The following is a 15,885-nucleotide window of genomic DNA, read 5'->3' as shown; positions in this document are numbered from 1 at the left end:
GTTTGTAGAGTTACCTGCTCTCAATATCAACACTGGCATTATCCATGTTTGAGGATTATATATGAACAGCCAGGTACTTCTTAACCTTCCTCTGCTTCATCTCCTTCCCCTCACCACACCCTTCAGTCTCACAACATGCCCGTTACTGGGGATGCTTTAGTCACATTTCCTGAAACCGTAAATATTATTAGCATGACTACTGATCTACTTCCCGCCATCTCCAATTCTGCCAACCGATTTCAAAAGACATATTCCTACTTTGTTATTGATAGTGCCTTTTTGATATTGTCAGTACATGTTTTGACATTGTTAATGCCTATTTTGACATTAAGAGGAAGCTAAAATACAAAAATGTGTATATTCTTGGTATACCTTATATTGTAGGTAATAGGCATTAAAATCGCTTAACAAACGGAGTCTAGAAACGTTCGATCTCAAACACAAAACTTGTTTTTATTTATTTTGTAAATAATATTATAAGAAAGCATAAAAGTTAATCAAGTGAAATTGTCACAGATAATCTTAGCTACAATACTGTATTTTTTTAAAGTTGTTTCCTTTACGCGTTCATACATTTCTATTGAAAAAGAAAAATACTCAAGTGGAACGATAGGAAAACCTTAAATTTATTTAAAGTATACTTTTTGGTATTCATAATGTACACCAATTCGTTATAAAGATTAATCAAAATAGTGATTTAGCATTAAGCTTCGCCATGGTGCATGTTTTGGCATTGTTAGTGCGGTGAGCGAATAACTCATCAAAATGAAAATTCAACACATCTTTAAAAAGTCATGAAAAGTGATGAAACAAAAACTAGATTATATATGTTTCTTAGGTAAGGTTCATAGGTTAGTTTTTTAATCGCTTTTCATGAGTATATCACTTTTTAAAGGTGTCTTGAATTGGCATTGTGTTGAGACATTGTTAGTGCGTATTTTTTCATTGAGTGCATATTTTTGTGCATATTTTTGCATATTTTGGCATTTATAGTGCATATTGTGGTACTGATAGTGCACATTTCGCAATTTTACAGTGCATATTACAGTTTGATCTCTATAAATATTATTTGTACCACTTGCTACTACCATTTTGGCAAATCTATAACTGTTTTAAAACAATAAGTGCGCTATTTAGTCACAAGTCATAACCGATATAACATGGTATTGTGCAACGGCCATATTTAGCTGATTTACTGCGAGCGTGCGCACAATTAATGGCTGCAGTCGATAAAAACCTGAAAGAACAGTTGTTGTGTTGTGTTGTGTCGTATCGTGCAGTGGCGGCCGGTGATCTAATTTATATTTAAGGAGGTTAGTAATAAGTTACTTTTTATGTACTTACCGCACAAGAGCTGCCAAGAGTCGCTGATACTTGTGAGGCCGAAGGAGATGGGAGATTGATGGGGCTCTTGGGCATCTTCCAAATGATTATTTCTGTTGTCTTCCTCCTCCAAACCTACATATAACTGTCTGATAATAATGCTTTGGGAGGTCATCTGGCAGGGGGATCAACTGTCTGAGGGTTCAACTGCCGGGGGATCAAGCGCCATAGAATTAGTACCCATGAAAAACCCCTTTATAAGTGTGTTATAATATTTTTGTCATTTAATGTAATGTAATATTGTAATATATGTTATCCTATTAATTTCCATTTATTTTTTCAATAACTATTTTATCTTAACTTTTCCATATACATTTATAATAGTACAGGGTGTTCTAATAAGAGGTGTTTTTTTGAATAGCCCGTTATTTCGGTAGATGTTACTTTGAAGCTGTCATTTTTTGACATTTGACAAGTAGAAACTACGCCATTGATAAAAATGGAACGATACACGCTTCAACAACGCATTGAAATTATTAAAATTCACTTGAGTGAATCAAATGCAAATCATCTTGAGTGATGAGGCCCATTTCCACCTCGGTGGCTTCGTCAACAAGCAAAATTGTCGCATCTGGGGCTCGGAAAACCCAAGAGTTATTGTTGAAAAGCCTCTCTATCCTCAACGTGTGACTGTTTGGTGCGGTTTATGGTCCGGCGGAGTCATTGGACCTTACTTTTTCGAAAATGTGGCTGGAGCAACAGTTACGGTGAATGGATTGCGCTATCGAGAGATGATTAATGATTTTTTATGGCCGGAATCGGCTGGTATTGATCTGGACAACGTTTACTTTCAACAAGACGTGCCACACAAGCAAAGAAACCATTGATCTTTTACGATTGAATATCAAAATAACACCTCTTATTGGAAAACCCCGTACTTATGTACAAACTCAAATAAATGTAAACTGTTGATTTCCCGAAAATTAATAAAAAAATAAAATTAAAATCTTCTTACATAATATGTACCCTACTTTTGTTGGACTAATGACATTTGGGGGTGAACCGCACGTGCCGTCCCTGCCTAGCTGCAGTGTTTTGTTGCTATCCTTTGTCTCTGCTGTGTTTAATGCAACGTTTATTAATATGAACACACTGAACAAGACTATGATTTACAAGGCATTCCCGCCCAATGACGACGCCAATAAATTCATTCATAGAATGACCTAAATCAGGAATACATTGTTTAATCTGCAGCTATTGCAATATTATCTCTTTGGATTTTGGACAATGCCTTTTTTGCTCTTGTTTTCATTACATAATTGAATCTATTTTTGGATCAGTATCTTAATCTGTTTTTTTATAAAGGTCAAATAACTTCACTTGCAAGACCCACTATTTTATTTACCTTTAGCAGTGGTCTTTCATTAATACTGGTGAATAAATTTAGTCTTAATATGTAACTGACGGGTACCCGGCGTTACTCGGAGACTTTTTTGTTTTTATTATTATTTATTTTATTTTTCCGACTTTATGTCCGGGTTAAATGTTCCCCACATTAAAAACTAGACCCTTCCACACACTTTTCTACAAATAATCGTCTAGTCAATCAACATTATATAAGCAAAATAAATACAAAATAATACAAAAACAACACGTCAAATCACCAGAAATCCAATAGGAAAGTAATTCACCAACTCCGGATATTTTCATATCATAGGGTTCGGCTCAATCAATCAATCAGATCCCGGTGCAGACAAGTGCAGCACCGGGATTACGGTGCCGAAAAAGGTCCGGGATTCTGGTTCTCGAGATCCCGGGATTTAAAGCTTTAATTTAGCCCAACAGCGCACTGCTCTTAAACTCGCCTGACATCGTAGATCTCCATCCTATTTTAATTTTATAAACACAGTTTTGTTTGGAAATTTAAGCCTCGATTAGGCAAATGTTTGGATCACGAAACACGCCCACAAGACATTTCTTGTGTTGTTCTCTATTCCACGGTAACAACCTATTTAATTAACATTTCAAGTGTATTTTTTGCTGTCATCGTGATTATCATGAGGTCGATATTCTATTGCAGATTTTCGCAACAAAGATAATTACATATTTTCTTAATAACACACATTTTCTAATACTGATGTTGCTTTGCCTATATCAATATGGACCACGCCATTTCACCATCTAACGACATTTAACAATGATTGTTTCAGTAATTATACTTAGAGATGTTTAGTTTAATCAAGTGTTTTTGTGCAATTCGTCTCTGTCACAGATGCTGTGATGTTTACTGATTCCTTGAGCGACCTAGTACAGTAACTTGCTCAATGGGTAATTTTAAATTGCTTGGTTCATTGTAGACGTTGGGTCACAAAGTCTTGAGTGGTGTATGAATCGTTGAGGTATTTTCAAAATTTTAGATTGGGGTATGTTATGAGGGTAAAGTTAGTAGGGAGGGAAAAGAGATGGGGAAGAGAAAGGTGTGGAAGTACCTGGATATTCAGATCTCGTCACCAAACACGACTAAAGCCTTTCAAATAACGTTTCATGTGGTTCTGAGATAGTCGTTATTATTTACGCCAGTTAGTATACCGTAGAATCGATACATTACATGTAATGCATACAATCCAATAGTTTTGATGTACAACAAATATATGCTAAAAGTATACTGAATTCTCTACAATACCGCGTATTCATCACACTAGGTTAAATCACAATGACATCAAAAATATTCCAGGTCATAAATACACATTCGGGCAAAGAAATTATATTTATTTTATGAAGCGAATAGAAAATTTGAATCTGGCTGAAAGAGATTAAGGCGATGCACTATGTAGTAATGCAAAATCATGTGTTTTTGGTTTGAAAATTTGGTCGCCTAGAAATGTTTCAGATGATTTAATTAAATACTGCGAGTAGAATACATCTTGGCCTTTGAAATAATCGAGTATTTTTTAGATAAGTCTTTTTATTAGCCCAGAAAAAAATAATTTATAAGGCCTATGAAAACTGCTTTAAAGTTCAAAATCTCCTACTTACGAACCCATTTTCGGTTATGATTTTATTGTATAATGTGGAAAATTAAGTTATTTATAAAATGATCGAAAAAAATTTAAATATTTATGCCTGAACACGCACAAAATAAAATAAAAGGCACTTTTTGGCCATGTTTTTTCTTGCATAAATCAAAACAGGCGGATGGTGTTAAGCGGGAATTTAAACCTTATCGCCATCTACGTAAGGGGTGTTATTGATAGCGGCTCGATTTAAAATATTACACGACGTAGTGCATCGCCTTAATGAAAAAACTCTGAACAAAACATTAAAAACGACATAGAAAACTAATAAAACAGAAATGAATAACTTTAGTCTGCCTCAGCACAGGTCACCCTAGTGAAGAGGACTAAGAAATATTATTACTATACATCATAGACATATGAATATTAGTAGACCTGCCCTAAGTGATTAAAAGCGTATTATCCCCACTCATCATACCGGTTCCATTGGAGCCGGCTGTGCTCGCGTATGGCCTCAAGTGAAATTTGAAAACGTGACGTCATCATTCTTGTGCGAACTATGGTCGAGGCATCATCGGTTCATTTTACGAAATAACACGGCAAAATGTTGACATAATGCTATGAAAACTTGTAAAAATAGATGTGAAAAAGAGAATAAACCCAATTGTCGTATTACATTCCATATATAAGCATTATTTTACTTTATTTTAAGCATATTTACATCGTATAATATGAATCAGTTGTAAAAACATGTCTGGACGCGAAACACAAAGCTGGTTGGTTGCTGGGAAGTAAATTATGAACATTTATAAAAGTGTCTTAACTAAATAATTAAACGAAATATTCGACTCTGAAAATAGATCCGAATTTTTTTGCCGAATTTGGACTTCGCAAATTTGTTCATAACGTGGCGAGTAATTGGCGCTCCCATGTAAAAATGTCTATTCATTCAAAAGCAGATTTTACTTTTAAGAAGTAAATGGTGATATTATAATGCTAGATGCCTATTTACTGTCAGATTGATTTATTGACGAATCACAGTCAGCTTCACCCCCTTCGTTCTTCAACAGTTGATTTTACCCCTCGCCATTATCTTCTCGTCTATTAATTCCTATGTCTGTGCTATACATATATTTAATATCTTATTTTGTTTGTACAATGTTTAAATAGTAGCTACAATAACAAAATTATATTACATTACATTGATTTGGTCAATTTTTCGTCTGGTCCCATTGTAAAATATGTCGAATTTTTTTATTTTTTTCTTCTAGAGATAAAAATTTTAAACGAAGATAAGAGAAAAGAATATCCATTTATTATAAGAATTATTAGAGGCAATAAGAATTATGTATTTTGTTGTGATAATCTTTATGATTTTGCTATCTTAATCTTTTCAGTCGTACTGTTTATGCGTGTTTAAAAAAAAACATAACACCAAATTTCTTATTTACTGTTAGTTTTGAAGCTAGTGGCAAAGGTTGTAAAGATAAACTGTTGGGGAATGATTCTATCAATATATTTTTTTTTCTTGGGTAGTTTGTGAAGTGATTAGGAGTGATACAAGATTATTTGTTGTATAATTTTACTATACTATCGGATAAATGTTTTAATAATGATTTTAATACAAGAAAAATTAGATTAGAAATATGTTTTCCTTTTTTTAATTGTTCATTATTTTTAGACACGATTAATCATTATTTTACACGTTTTCAAAGAAGTGTAGATTAAATGAATAGTGTACAAGTTATATTATAAAATATTAACAGGTAAAAATTTACCGTCATTTATTTAGATCCTCCGTCATTGCACAAGCAACATTGTTCCACCATAATGATGGTGGTAGCAGGAGTAAAATTGCTGTAAGATTATTCTAAAGTCCCCGCATACTCAATTTACACTTATTTACATGTTTCTAGTTAACTCTTTAAGTTTTTAAGTTCCAAAAAAAGAGTTATTTTTGAAGATAATATCTATACATTTGTTTTTCCGAAACGTTAATTATATTAAAATCACTCGATAGAAAAAAATCGCAAAGTAAGCTTAAAAATTATTAAAAACGCATTTTGTTTTGTTATTTAATATGTTATAGGCATGAAAAAATCCACAGTTTCTTTTTAAATACAAATAAAGCATTTGTCGAGAGATTTTTGCTCTATTTCAAACTAGTCGTGTTTTATTAAATATTTTCACCATTTTCACTTAATTATTATCGTTTTTTTAATATTAGCGCGCTCCCTCTAACATTCGTATTTACATATCTCCCTTTCAAACCATCTTTGAACGCTTACTACGGGGCCTTAAAGGGCGGTTTACACGATGCTTTTTTCGTCCATTTTTCACGTGTGTCGTCTTTTCATAATGGATTCCGGAAGAAAAAAAAACGTGTTGTATTTTGCTGCCGATTTTAGTATAGTTTCAATGGCAGACATTATTTGACATCTATCGTCTTTCAATGTTTTACTCCATTATAGTCAAATTATTGCGTGTTTATTTGGTTTTATAATAAAAAAGACTGTGCGTTTGAGATTGCTAAAATATTGTGAACTTGTATTAATGTTCGATGTAGTGAATTTCGTGAGCATTTTTGATGATTTGTTGACATCAACGGCAAAGGAAAATGACGGACGATTCCATGTGAAATGTGATTATGTTGTGTAAAAAGGTGTTTCCATTTTTTGACGATTTATTATACGTATAGTATTCACCTGCGTATTTATAATGCTAAGGTGATGGCACTAAATCAGTTTAAAATTTGAAATTTTTAATTTAAAAACAAGGCTAGGGACCAGTTTTTTGCTGTATGATCTTTTCGGTCATATGGCTAAAACTATTGCAGTCAACGATCTTTTGTGCACCATTAAAAACCCTCGAATTATAGGCTCAAAAAATTTGAACACATTCTGGAACTGTTTTCAGCTCTCAATATCATCTCCGTCATGAGCTATGATTTTATTTGTTCTAATGATATATTTTCTCTTGTTTCAGATTCGAACTCTCCGCGAACGAAGTGAATAGTGAATATGATAAATAGGTTCTTTAGTTAACGTCCTGTGTTGTGTGTTCAGTTGAGTTCATCATGTTTCCCAACAGAACCATCTCCTCGGGAGACGGCAGCTTCCCCAGCTCCGGGGAGTTGGGCAGGAACTCCTCGATGCCGTCCCTCAAGGGCCGCCCCCTTCTCCCATCCCCTCACAAATCCCCACGCTTCCCCCCACACTTCCCACCACCGTGCAACCCACACATCTTCGACGCCGCTAAATTCGTCTGCGAAAAGGTGCCGGTACACCGACCAAGATACCTAGACAGAGACAGAGAAAGACATGTAACCAGGTGGTTGATGGAAGCACAAGAAGCTTTAGAAAAGATGGAACCTAACAAGAAGAAAGCATCAACAAAGAAAAAGCCTTTCTTAAGAAGATTCCACTCCCAAGAATCTAACAATAAAGACTTCATAACGAACCCATTCGACAACTCCTGGAACGAAAACTTCATCCTTTCTGATGGGTCTAATCCAAAAAAGACTAAAGCGTTGCTCAAACGGTTTCAACCTACAACGCATGAAAACTTTGATGGAGGCACTGATACCTCAAGAAACGACACTTTTGATAGAAGCGAATCAAATGGCAGTAGACTGGACGTGGACAGTCCAAGTCCTCAATCCACTGGGGTATCCAAGAAGTTGACCCCTAGAGAGTTCTTGGAACGGTACACACTTCCGAGGGTTGTTAACTTGGAAGGTGAAGAACAACCCTTGTTGCTGTACAAACAGATAGCCAGTTACACGAGAGTGGAGGCTGTCAGGCTTGTCGGAAAGAAGGGGAAACCAGTTGGGAAGCCGATCTACATCCCTGAAGGATATCAAGGTAAGATTTTATCACCAATTCTTCAAGAGTGAATAATTTTGTTTGAGTTTATTTATTTACATGTAAGTATAACAATTTCATCAAAGCAGTTTTACTTTTATGCGACACACGTCAAAAGATAGTTGTTGAACTGTTAAAAAAATCTCGATGGTCAATGCAGAATCGCTCTGTTGATTGGCGCGTTCTGATAGGCAGAAGTCCTCGCTTTCGGAACATAAAAAAGTGCATGGGATCTCCCACGAGTACACTTGATTCCAATGCATAAAACGATATGTTATTAATTATTGGTTAAAGTCAGTCGCGGCCCTGAACCAAACGCGTTAAGTCTTAAATTTTGGCATGTACCTTCCTATAACTGTGTATAGACCTGCTTTCATGTAAGAATTCTTAGTATACTGTTAATTAGGTATACACTGGATGATCGGGAGTTTTCAATTAACACTTTCGGTTCGTCTGAAATTACGGGTTAATTTATTATAGTGATATATTTTCAATGGATATTTAGCAGGACTTACGGCCGTCCTATAGGAGACTCTGAGTTTATTCAGTTGTGGGAGGGAACTCGTACTGAGCTGCTGGCCTGGAGATCGGCTAGCATCGGCAGTACTCGTAACCATTCGGGTATTGTCGACATGTTGTCTCTGTCATGTGGCGTTACTTCTGCCACATGGAAATGTCTAAAACTAAATATCAATAACTTAAATCTACACACCCTACCGACATCTGTTGAGCGGTATTGAAACTACAACTATTTATCAAAACTTAAAAATGAAATCGGCTTGGTGTGAGTGATGGGTGGATTATAGCTTATGTGATACATACACTCATAAGTTCCTGTTACACGTTGATTCGGCACTCCATATGAACGTTGATGGATGAAAAATATTCATACTCATTTGCTCCTTCGAGGTCGATGCTGTTTTTAACTATAGGATCTTTGAAGTATGATTTCTTCCGATACATTCTCTGCCGCTTTCAATAAAAATATAGGAATATTTTGCACATTTTAACAGCCTTCAACACCAGTGACCAAATTATTGTTAGACCTGCAACATAAAATGGTCGAAACATCCACGCAAACGCGTTTCTGTTAGGAAGCTCTTTATTTTATAATGATCTAATGACTACATCTGCGACCTTCGCAAATTATGAAGCACTTAGCTTCGCCTGCAGTCGGAGGTCATTGCATCATTTGATGATCCATTATACTCGAGTACGTATTATAATCGCGTCAGTTGATCTGAAACCAACTATCCCGTTATACTCGCAAAGTCAATTAGTTCGCCCATACCTGTTTTCAAGTATTATTTATAGGTTAGACATTGCCCAACACCGTAATGCTAGACTAGAGTCTAGCAAAATACAAACCAAATTCATTGAGTTAATTCACCTGAGGATTTTAAATGATTGACCACCACATAAAATCTGCAGGCGCATCAAATATATGCAATGTTGCTTGAAATGAAGATATTATATGTCTCGACGCCATCTAGTGAGAAATTTAGCACTAACAAAGCCTTTCCTACAAAAATAAAATTTGTTGTTTACAGGTGGAAAAAATATAATAAGGAGTAATTGTTGATTGAGGTACTAGTACATATTATTTGGCGGGTTGATAATAAGACAACATAGCTCAGTAGTTTCAGAGCACCTGACCGGACATCAGAAGGTGCAGGTTTAATTCCCGTTGGCGGCATTTATTTTTACTCGGGAGATATTTTCAATTTGTATTGATATTTCAGGCGACTAATTATTGCTTATAATTATTTGTTATCCTTTGTGCTATGCATAAAACCTTGTCTTATAAACAGTAGTTTGTCATTAAAAAATAAAATGCTTTAGACGTGTTTAGTTTTTTTTAAATTATATAAGATAATATTTCATTTTGTAACTTTAAATATTTTTACAATAAACATAACATTTCGTTTTAAATACATTCATTCTTCAGACTTTCAGGCATTTCATCATACATCTTTAATCCTTTGTACATTAGGCAGTTCTGTAATTTTGATTTCTTCATATGTGGCAATCTAATTCTATTTACATTTCTGGTTGCGTAATTATGAACATTTCTATTAAAAACAATTTGATCCTTAAAATATTTTGGCATTTGGTTGTCCATGACTTTATGCACAAAAATTAACACATTAAATAACATTTATTTTTCGGAATAACTTTATTGAGTAAAACCTCAAATTGTAATATTTAAATATTGAAGACAATATTAGTGATTTCTAAACGAAAATTCCGAAAAATAAATATTCATTCTAGACTTGCAGAAAAGTCAACAGATGTCGCACATTAAAAATAAAAAAATAAGATAGGTTTATCTAAAAAGACGCTGTCTGGATTGCATTTAGTTCGGGTTGAATCTTGCGATCATACATAAAGATAGTTGCCAATAAAAATGTGCGGTGAAAAAAAAAAAGAAAAAAAAAAATTAAAACAATGTTAGTAGTTCTTATTCGAAGTATGATACAGTTAAAAGTGACCGAGGGGAATAGGGTCCCATTAGCTCAGTTGGTAGAGCACTGTCCCGGAAAGACAAGGTTCCTGGGTTCGAGTCCCAGATGTGACCGTTTCCTTTTCTGATTTTTCTGTTTCAGATTTTCGTTTAGAAATCACTAATTTTGTCTTCAACATTTAAACATTAAATAACAGTCTCTTTTTTTATTGGAATCCAATTTAGCTGCTCTCTCATTTGATTAATGCTTGCTTACTTGCCTTTTCCTAGTATACATCTCATAGCTCTATTCTGTGTAACAACTAATGACCAAATCTGATAGCCAGGTACTTCCAAACTTTCCTCTTCTTATTTCATTTCGCTTCCACTCCCTTCAACCTCACAATATACACCATTTAGGGATTCAAGATACCACACTGTTGATCAGATGTTCTAGCACAGCATAGCATGAAAAGAGAAATTGTGCTATTCAATAAAATTTCTAAAACAGTAATTATACATATATTAAATTACTCTTACCCAAGTATCATAAAATCGATGATAAATCTATCTTAAAATTAATTAAAAAAATATATTTCCACATAAATCGTCCTCTATGCGGGTAATGTGGGTATATAACGAACTAAGGCGAAGAGTATGTATGAATGTGAATGAGGCAAGGATTGTGTGCCAAGACAGAGTTGTTTGGCGGTCCGTCTTCTCTGCCTACCCCTGCGGGGAAACGGCGTGGTGGTTAGTTAGTTCGGATGGGTGCCAAACTTCGGATGGGTGCCAAAGAGAGACGCAAGGAATCATGAAAACTTGACATATTCAAAGTTCCTCTAGGGTTAAGGAAACCTTTGCAAAAGCAAAGGAAGGTAGAAGGTAGAAGGAGTGATTTATAATGAACAAGAAAAGAAATAGTCGTAAAATTGAACATAAGCTATAAAACAAATTTATGTAAATTATTCCATCGTGCAACGTTTTCACATTTTCAACACAATGTGTGCAAATATGCAATGTTATTGTACATATTGTACAACCGTCAATGATTCATTCGTTTTCCTGTCAAAACACCCGACACCTCTAATGGTGCGGAACCATGGAATGAGTTAAACAGAAATGATAATAGTCATCGTCAAAAAACAGAAGTCATGACTGGCCTCGTCAATGGTATTTTGAAACCAAGGTTCGTACGCTCCGTGCATTCCGCTTATCTGTGGGATTAGTAAAATTCATGATTTTAAACTGAATTTTACACCACACGGGCTTTCAGTTAGTAAGGTTAGAAATGTTTCAAAATAAATCATCACGAGCCCCGAGAGACCAAAAACTAAAGAAATATATTGATATTTATTTACTGTTTTTATAACACCAATCGATGCAGGAAATGTGAAAAGGATGAAGAGACTCCAATTCACCTATGGTGCCAATGTCCTGTCCTGGTGGGAACTAGGCTCAGATACCTGGGGAGACATACAGTAGAACCAGAATACATAACCACATACCCAATGACAACCCTGGTGAACTTTATTAAAGGGACTGGGTTGTTGTTAAAGGATTGAGGTAAAATGGGAGATGGGAAATTGAGCACAATGGGCCTATGGCCTAAGTGCTCACGGGAACTACGTTTAAACCGTCTCCGCTTTAAAAAAACAACTGTTTTTATACGCCCATGGGACTTTTACATTGGATACATTGAAATGATTAAAAATTTTTACTCAAGGGTTATAAACAATGGACGCAAAAAACCATTTCTTATAGGTATTACAATGGTTTACATATAGAAAAAAAATTAACCGTAATTATCAGAAATAATATCTTTAAATATATTTTTTTAATATGTTTTAAACAACGAATTGACTAAATTTAAAATGTCGATATCATTCGTATATTCATTTGTTAAACTAGGAAAGTGAGGAATTGACGAGTTTGCCACATAATTTATTTGTATACGGTGACATTGAAATTGGTCTTATGCCTAGTGTGTCGAGTAGGTACACTTAAAATGACTAGAATTAAAAGAAACATAGGGCGATATTGCATTGAAGCATGCCGACTGTCTAAACTACACGGACTATCAAACAAAAGCGGCTATTAAGAGGAAGCTAAAAATGTGTATATTGTAGGTAATAGGCATTAAAATCGCTTGACAAACGGAGTCTAGAAACATTCGATTTCAAGCACAAAACTTGTTTTTATTTATTTTATAAATAATTTTATGAGAAAGCAAAAAAGTTAATCAAGTGAAACTGTCACAGATAATCTTAGCTATAATACTGTATTTTTTAAATTTGTTTCCTTTACGCGTTCATACATTTCTAATGACAAAAATATATTTTTTAGTAGTTTACATTTATATTTTTTATTGAGTAATTTATTTATTTATTTGTTTTCTACTCAAGCGAAACGATAGGAAAACCTTCAATTTATCTAAAGCGTATTTTTTGGTATTCATAATGTACACCAATTCGTTATAAAGATTAATCAAAATAGTAAATACAGTATTATAGCCAAGATTATCTGTGACAGTTTCACTTGATTAACTTTTTTGCTTTCTTATGAAATTATTTACAAAATAAATACAAACCAGTTTTTGGCTTGAAATCGAACGTTTCTAGACTCCTTTTGTCAAGCGATTTTAATGCCTATTACCTACAATATAAGGTATACCAAGAATTTACACATTTTTGCCTTTTATCCGCCTCTTAACAATAAGGGAGCTATTGAAATCATGCAAATATAACTATTATTATCTCTCTTGTTCTTATTCCAAACGCGGGCTCTCGAAGTTCATTATAGGCAATTCAGATAACATTATCATCACTGTGATTCAAAATGATGTAGGTTAATGCCTTGTAATATTTTAGTAAAAAAGCTCATCTATCACTCAGAAGAGCTAAAACATTACGCAATCAATTAACCCAAAAACATTTAGGGAAAGTGTAAAAAGTAATCACGTATTACCTCAATGAATTTTAGTACCAGCAAACAAAAACACAGAAAGAAGAGTGCGTAATGCGATGTAACTAGATAATTAGAAGTGATTACTATTTTTTTAGTGTATTGTACCTGATTACCATGCGGGATACAATCAGTGTTGCCATATGCTCGGTTTTTACCATGTTTTTTGGGTCATTTATACCTCTATGGTTTTTTATCCGTTACCAAAACTATGTACTTAAGATAGATTTTTTAGCATGGGTCACGAAGGAGAAGTCCCTAGTTCAGCGTATTGATTCTCCAATCCAGGTCGCTCGCAATCGCCGTCGAAAGTACATACATTGGGCGATGTTCTTATTCTTAAGGCTCGTCGAAACGTCGAAAATCATTCCACTCGAACAACGAGTGGTTCCACCCACGTACGTGTTCACAATGTCTCTTTATCTAATTATTATCTTTCTCATTATATGTATAATATAAATAAATCCATGTAATTTTAATTTGGTGCCTACATTAAGGTAACTTTATTTAGGTATCTACACTAAGGTTACTTTAATTAGGTAGCTACACTAAGGTAACTACTGTAAATTGTAGAAAAAAATTCATGTGTCCCAGTCTACTTAGAGGCAGACTTGAGCAGGGGTGGATAACTGGATGGACTGCATTAAATAAGATTGGAATATAAAGGTAAAGTTCTGAGGACTGGGGAAGAATGGTCAATTGCTAGAGAACGAAGAATTTATGAATGAATCCAAATCCCCATCCTAGAATGAAACTTCATAATGATTAGGGTACAAAAATCGCTAATCGAAACAGTACAACTATCAGATAATCTGTTGGTTCGCGTTGACTTATTGATTAAAATTTTTGATTCAGTCCAAAAACGGGGTTTCACAAGGCTCATTATACAGGCCATCTCTAATAAGGTATTGCATTCAATATTATAATAAAATGCATACTTGGTGTGTCGGTAGATTAATTCAAGACTGATGAAACATGCGACAAATGGCTAGCATCAGACAAATACTGATTGATGAATGAGTGTGAATCTTTACTTGTATTTCTCATTGTCTGCATCAGTTGACTTATTCTAGTCACGTGCCTCCTAATGGAATAACATGAGCTGTACCATTAATGATACAAGAACTGTTGTACCTTTAATGGTACAAGTGCTGTGCGTGGATATATGTTTTTTATGGATAGTTTGGACGCTTTCTCGCGTTAGGAAATTGTTTGCCCTTATGAAGGACATGGACAACTAACAACTTGGTACTGCTTTGTAATACGATTACTTTCGAAACAATGGTCATGTTCCTGGTGCGTTGGTTTATATTGTCGTTAGTGCAATTAGTTTTTTTTCTAGTGTTACGTTCCGTTCGTACGTGAGTGGGCAATCTCTATATAAGCTGCGGTAGATATTTTCAGTATCTTCCTAGCGAAAGACCACCCTTCGAAATAGAAACGTTTATCTTAATGTCATTAGGCTTGTTTGTTGATCAGATCTGAAGGTCCAGGTAGGTAATTCCCAACCTTCCTCTTCACAATCTCCTTACGCTCACATTCCATTGCCCCACTAGCTTCGACAGTTGGAACTCTGGTACGGTGTCCACGTAAAAATTCATAAATGCAAAGTATACATTTTTGCGCATGGGTTCATAAAACATTTTAAATATCTAAATGTAATTGGCCTGTCTAAGGCCTAGGAGCCGAAAGGTCTTTATATGAACTGGCGACAATAGTTTTCTTACAAATCGGTAGATATAGATTACACTTACACATTTTTCTGTTCAATGATAAACCAGAAACAGGTCATGTTTTTTGCGCATAGGATTACGTATTAATTCGGTTGATTCTCTACATAATACTTACTAATGAAGTTATGCATTGTATTATCAGCGCTCCCCACTTCCCCAGTATTACGTTTCGCACATTCCCCCTTCTAAGTCGTAAACAGAGAGGGTACTTGACACTCATCTTTCAATTAGCAGCAATTGTGATAATTTGAACACCCAACAAGTGCACTGCACGGGAGCCGAGCCCACATTCTGCCAGTGTTGTGATAATGAGTGCTGCTAGAACCAGTGGTGTGTAGAGAAATTCGCTGGCCCCTGGGCGAGATTGTATCCATCTATATATTATAAAGAATAGTGTCTGCGACAGACACCGGACGTACGGCGTGGACTGATTTTTATACAAATCTACAATTTCACTCTGAGACTTGCTGTACCCCGCCACGCTTTTTGTGGTCCAGTCTGTCTGTGTAGATGGAAAAAAAACAATAGCGCGTATTGCTTTTACG

At 34.9% G+C, this 15,885-nt stretch overlaps 1 protein-coding gene across 1 annotated transcript in view; it reads left to right on the top strand.

The window, feature by feature from the left end:
- LOC149410040 (uncharacterized) overlaps positions 1-15,885 on the top strand; it is a 229,895-nt gene that overhangs the window by 93,619 nt on the left and 120,391 nt on the right. Inside the window, exon 2 of the mRNA XM_089648568.1 lies at positions 7,323-8,200. Within this exon, the coding sequence (XP_089504694.1) occupies positions 7,414-8,200 (787 nt within the window). The 5' untranslated portion in view covers positions 7,323-7,413. The remainder of the gene's footprint in view (positions 1-7,322; positions 8,201-15,885) is intronic.

This window comes from Hesperophylax consimilis, chromosome 28 (assembly GCF_061612785.1).
Source record: "Hesperophylax consimilis isolate HC1 chromosome 28, BYU_Hcon_1.0, whole genome shotgun sequence".
NCBI classification, from domain to species: Eukaryota; Metazoa; Arthropoda; class Insecta; order Trichoptera; family Limnephilidae; genus Hesperophylax; species Hesperophylax consimilis.
This window is presented reverse-complemented; position numbering and strand designations above follow the sequence as displayed.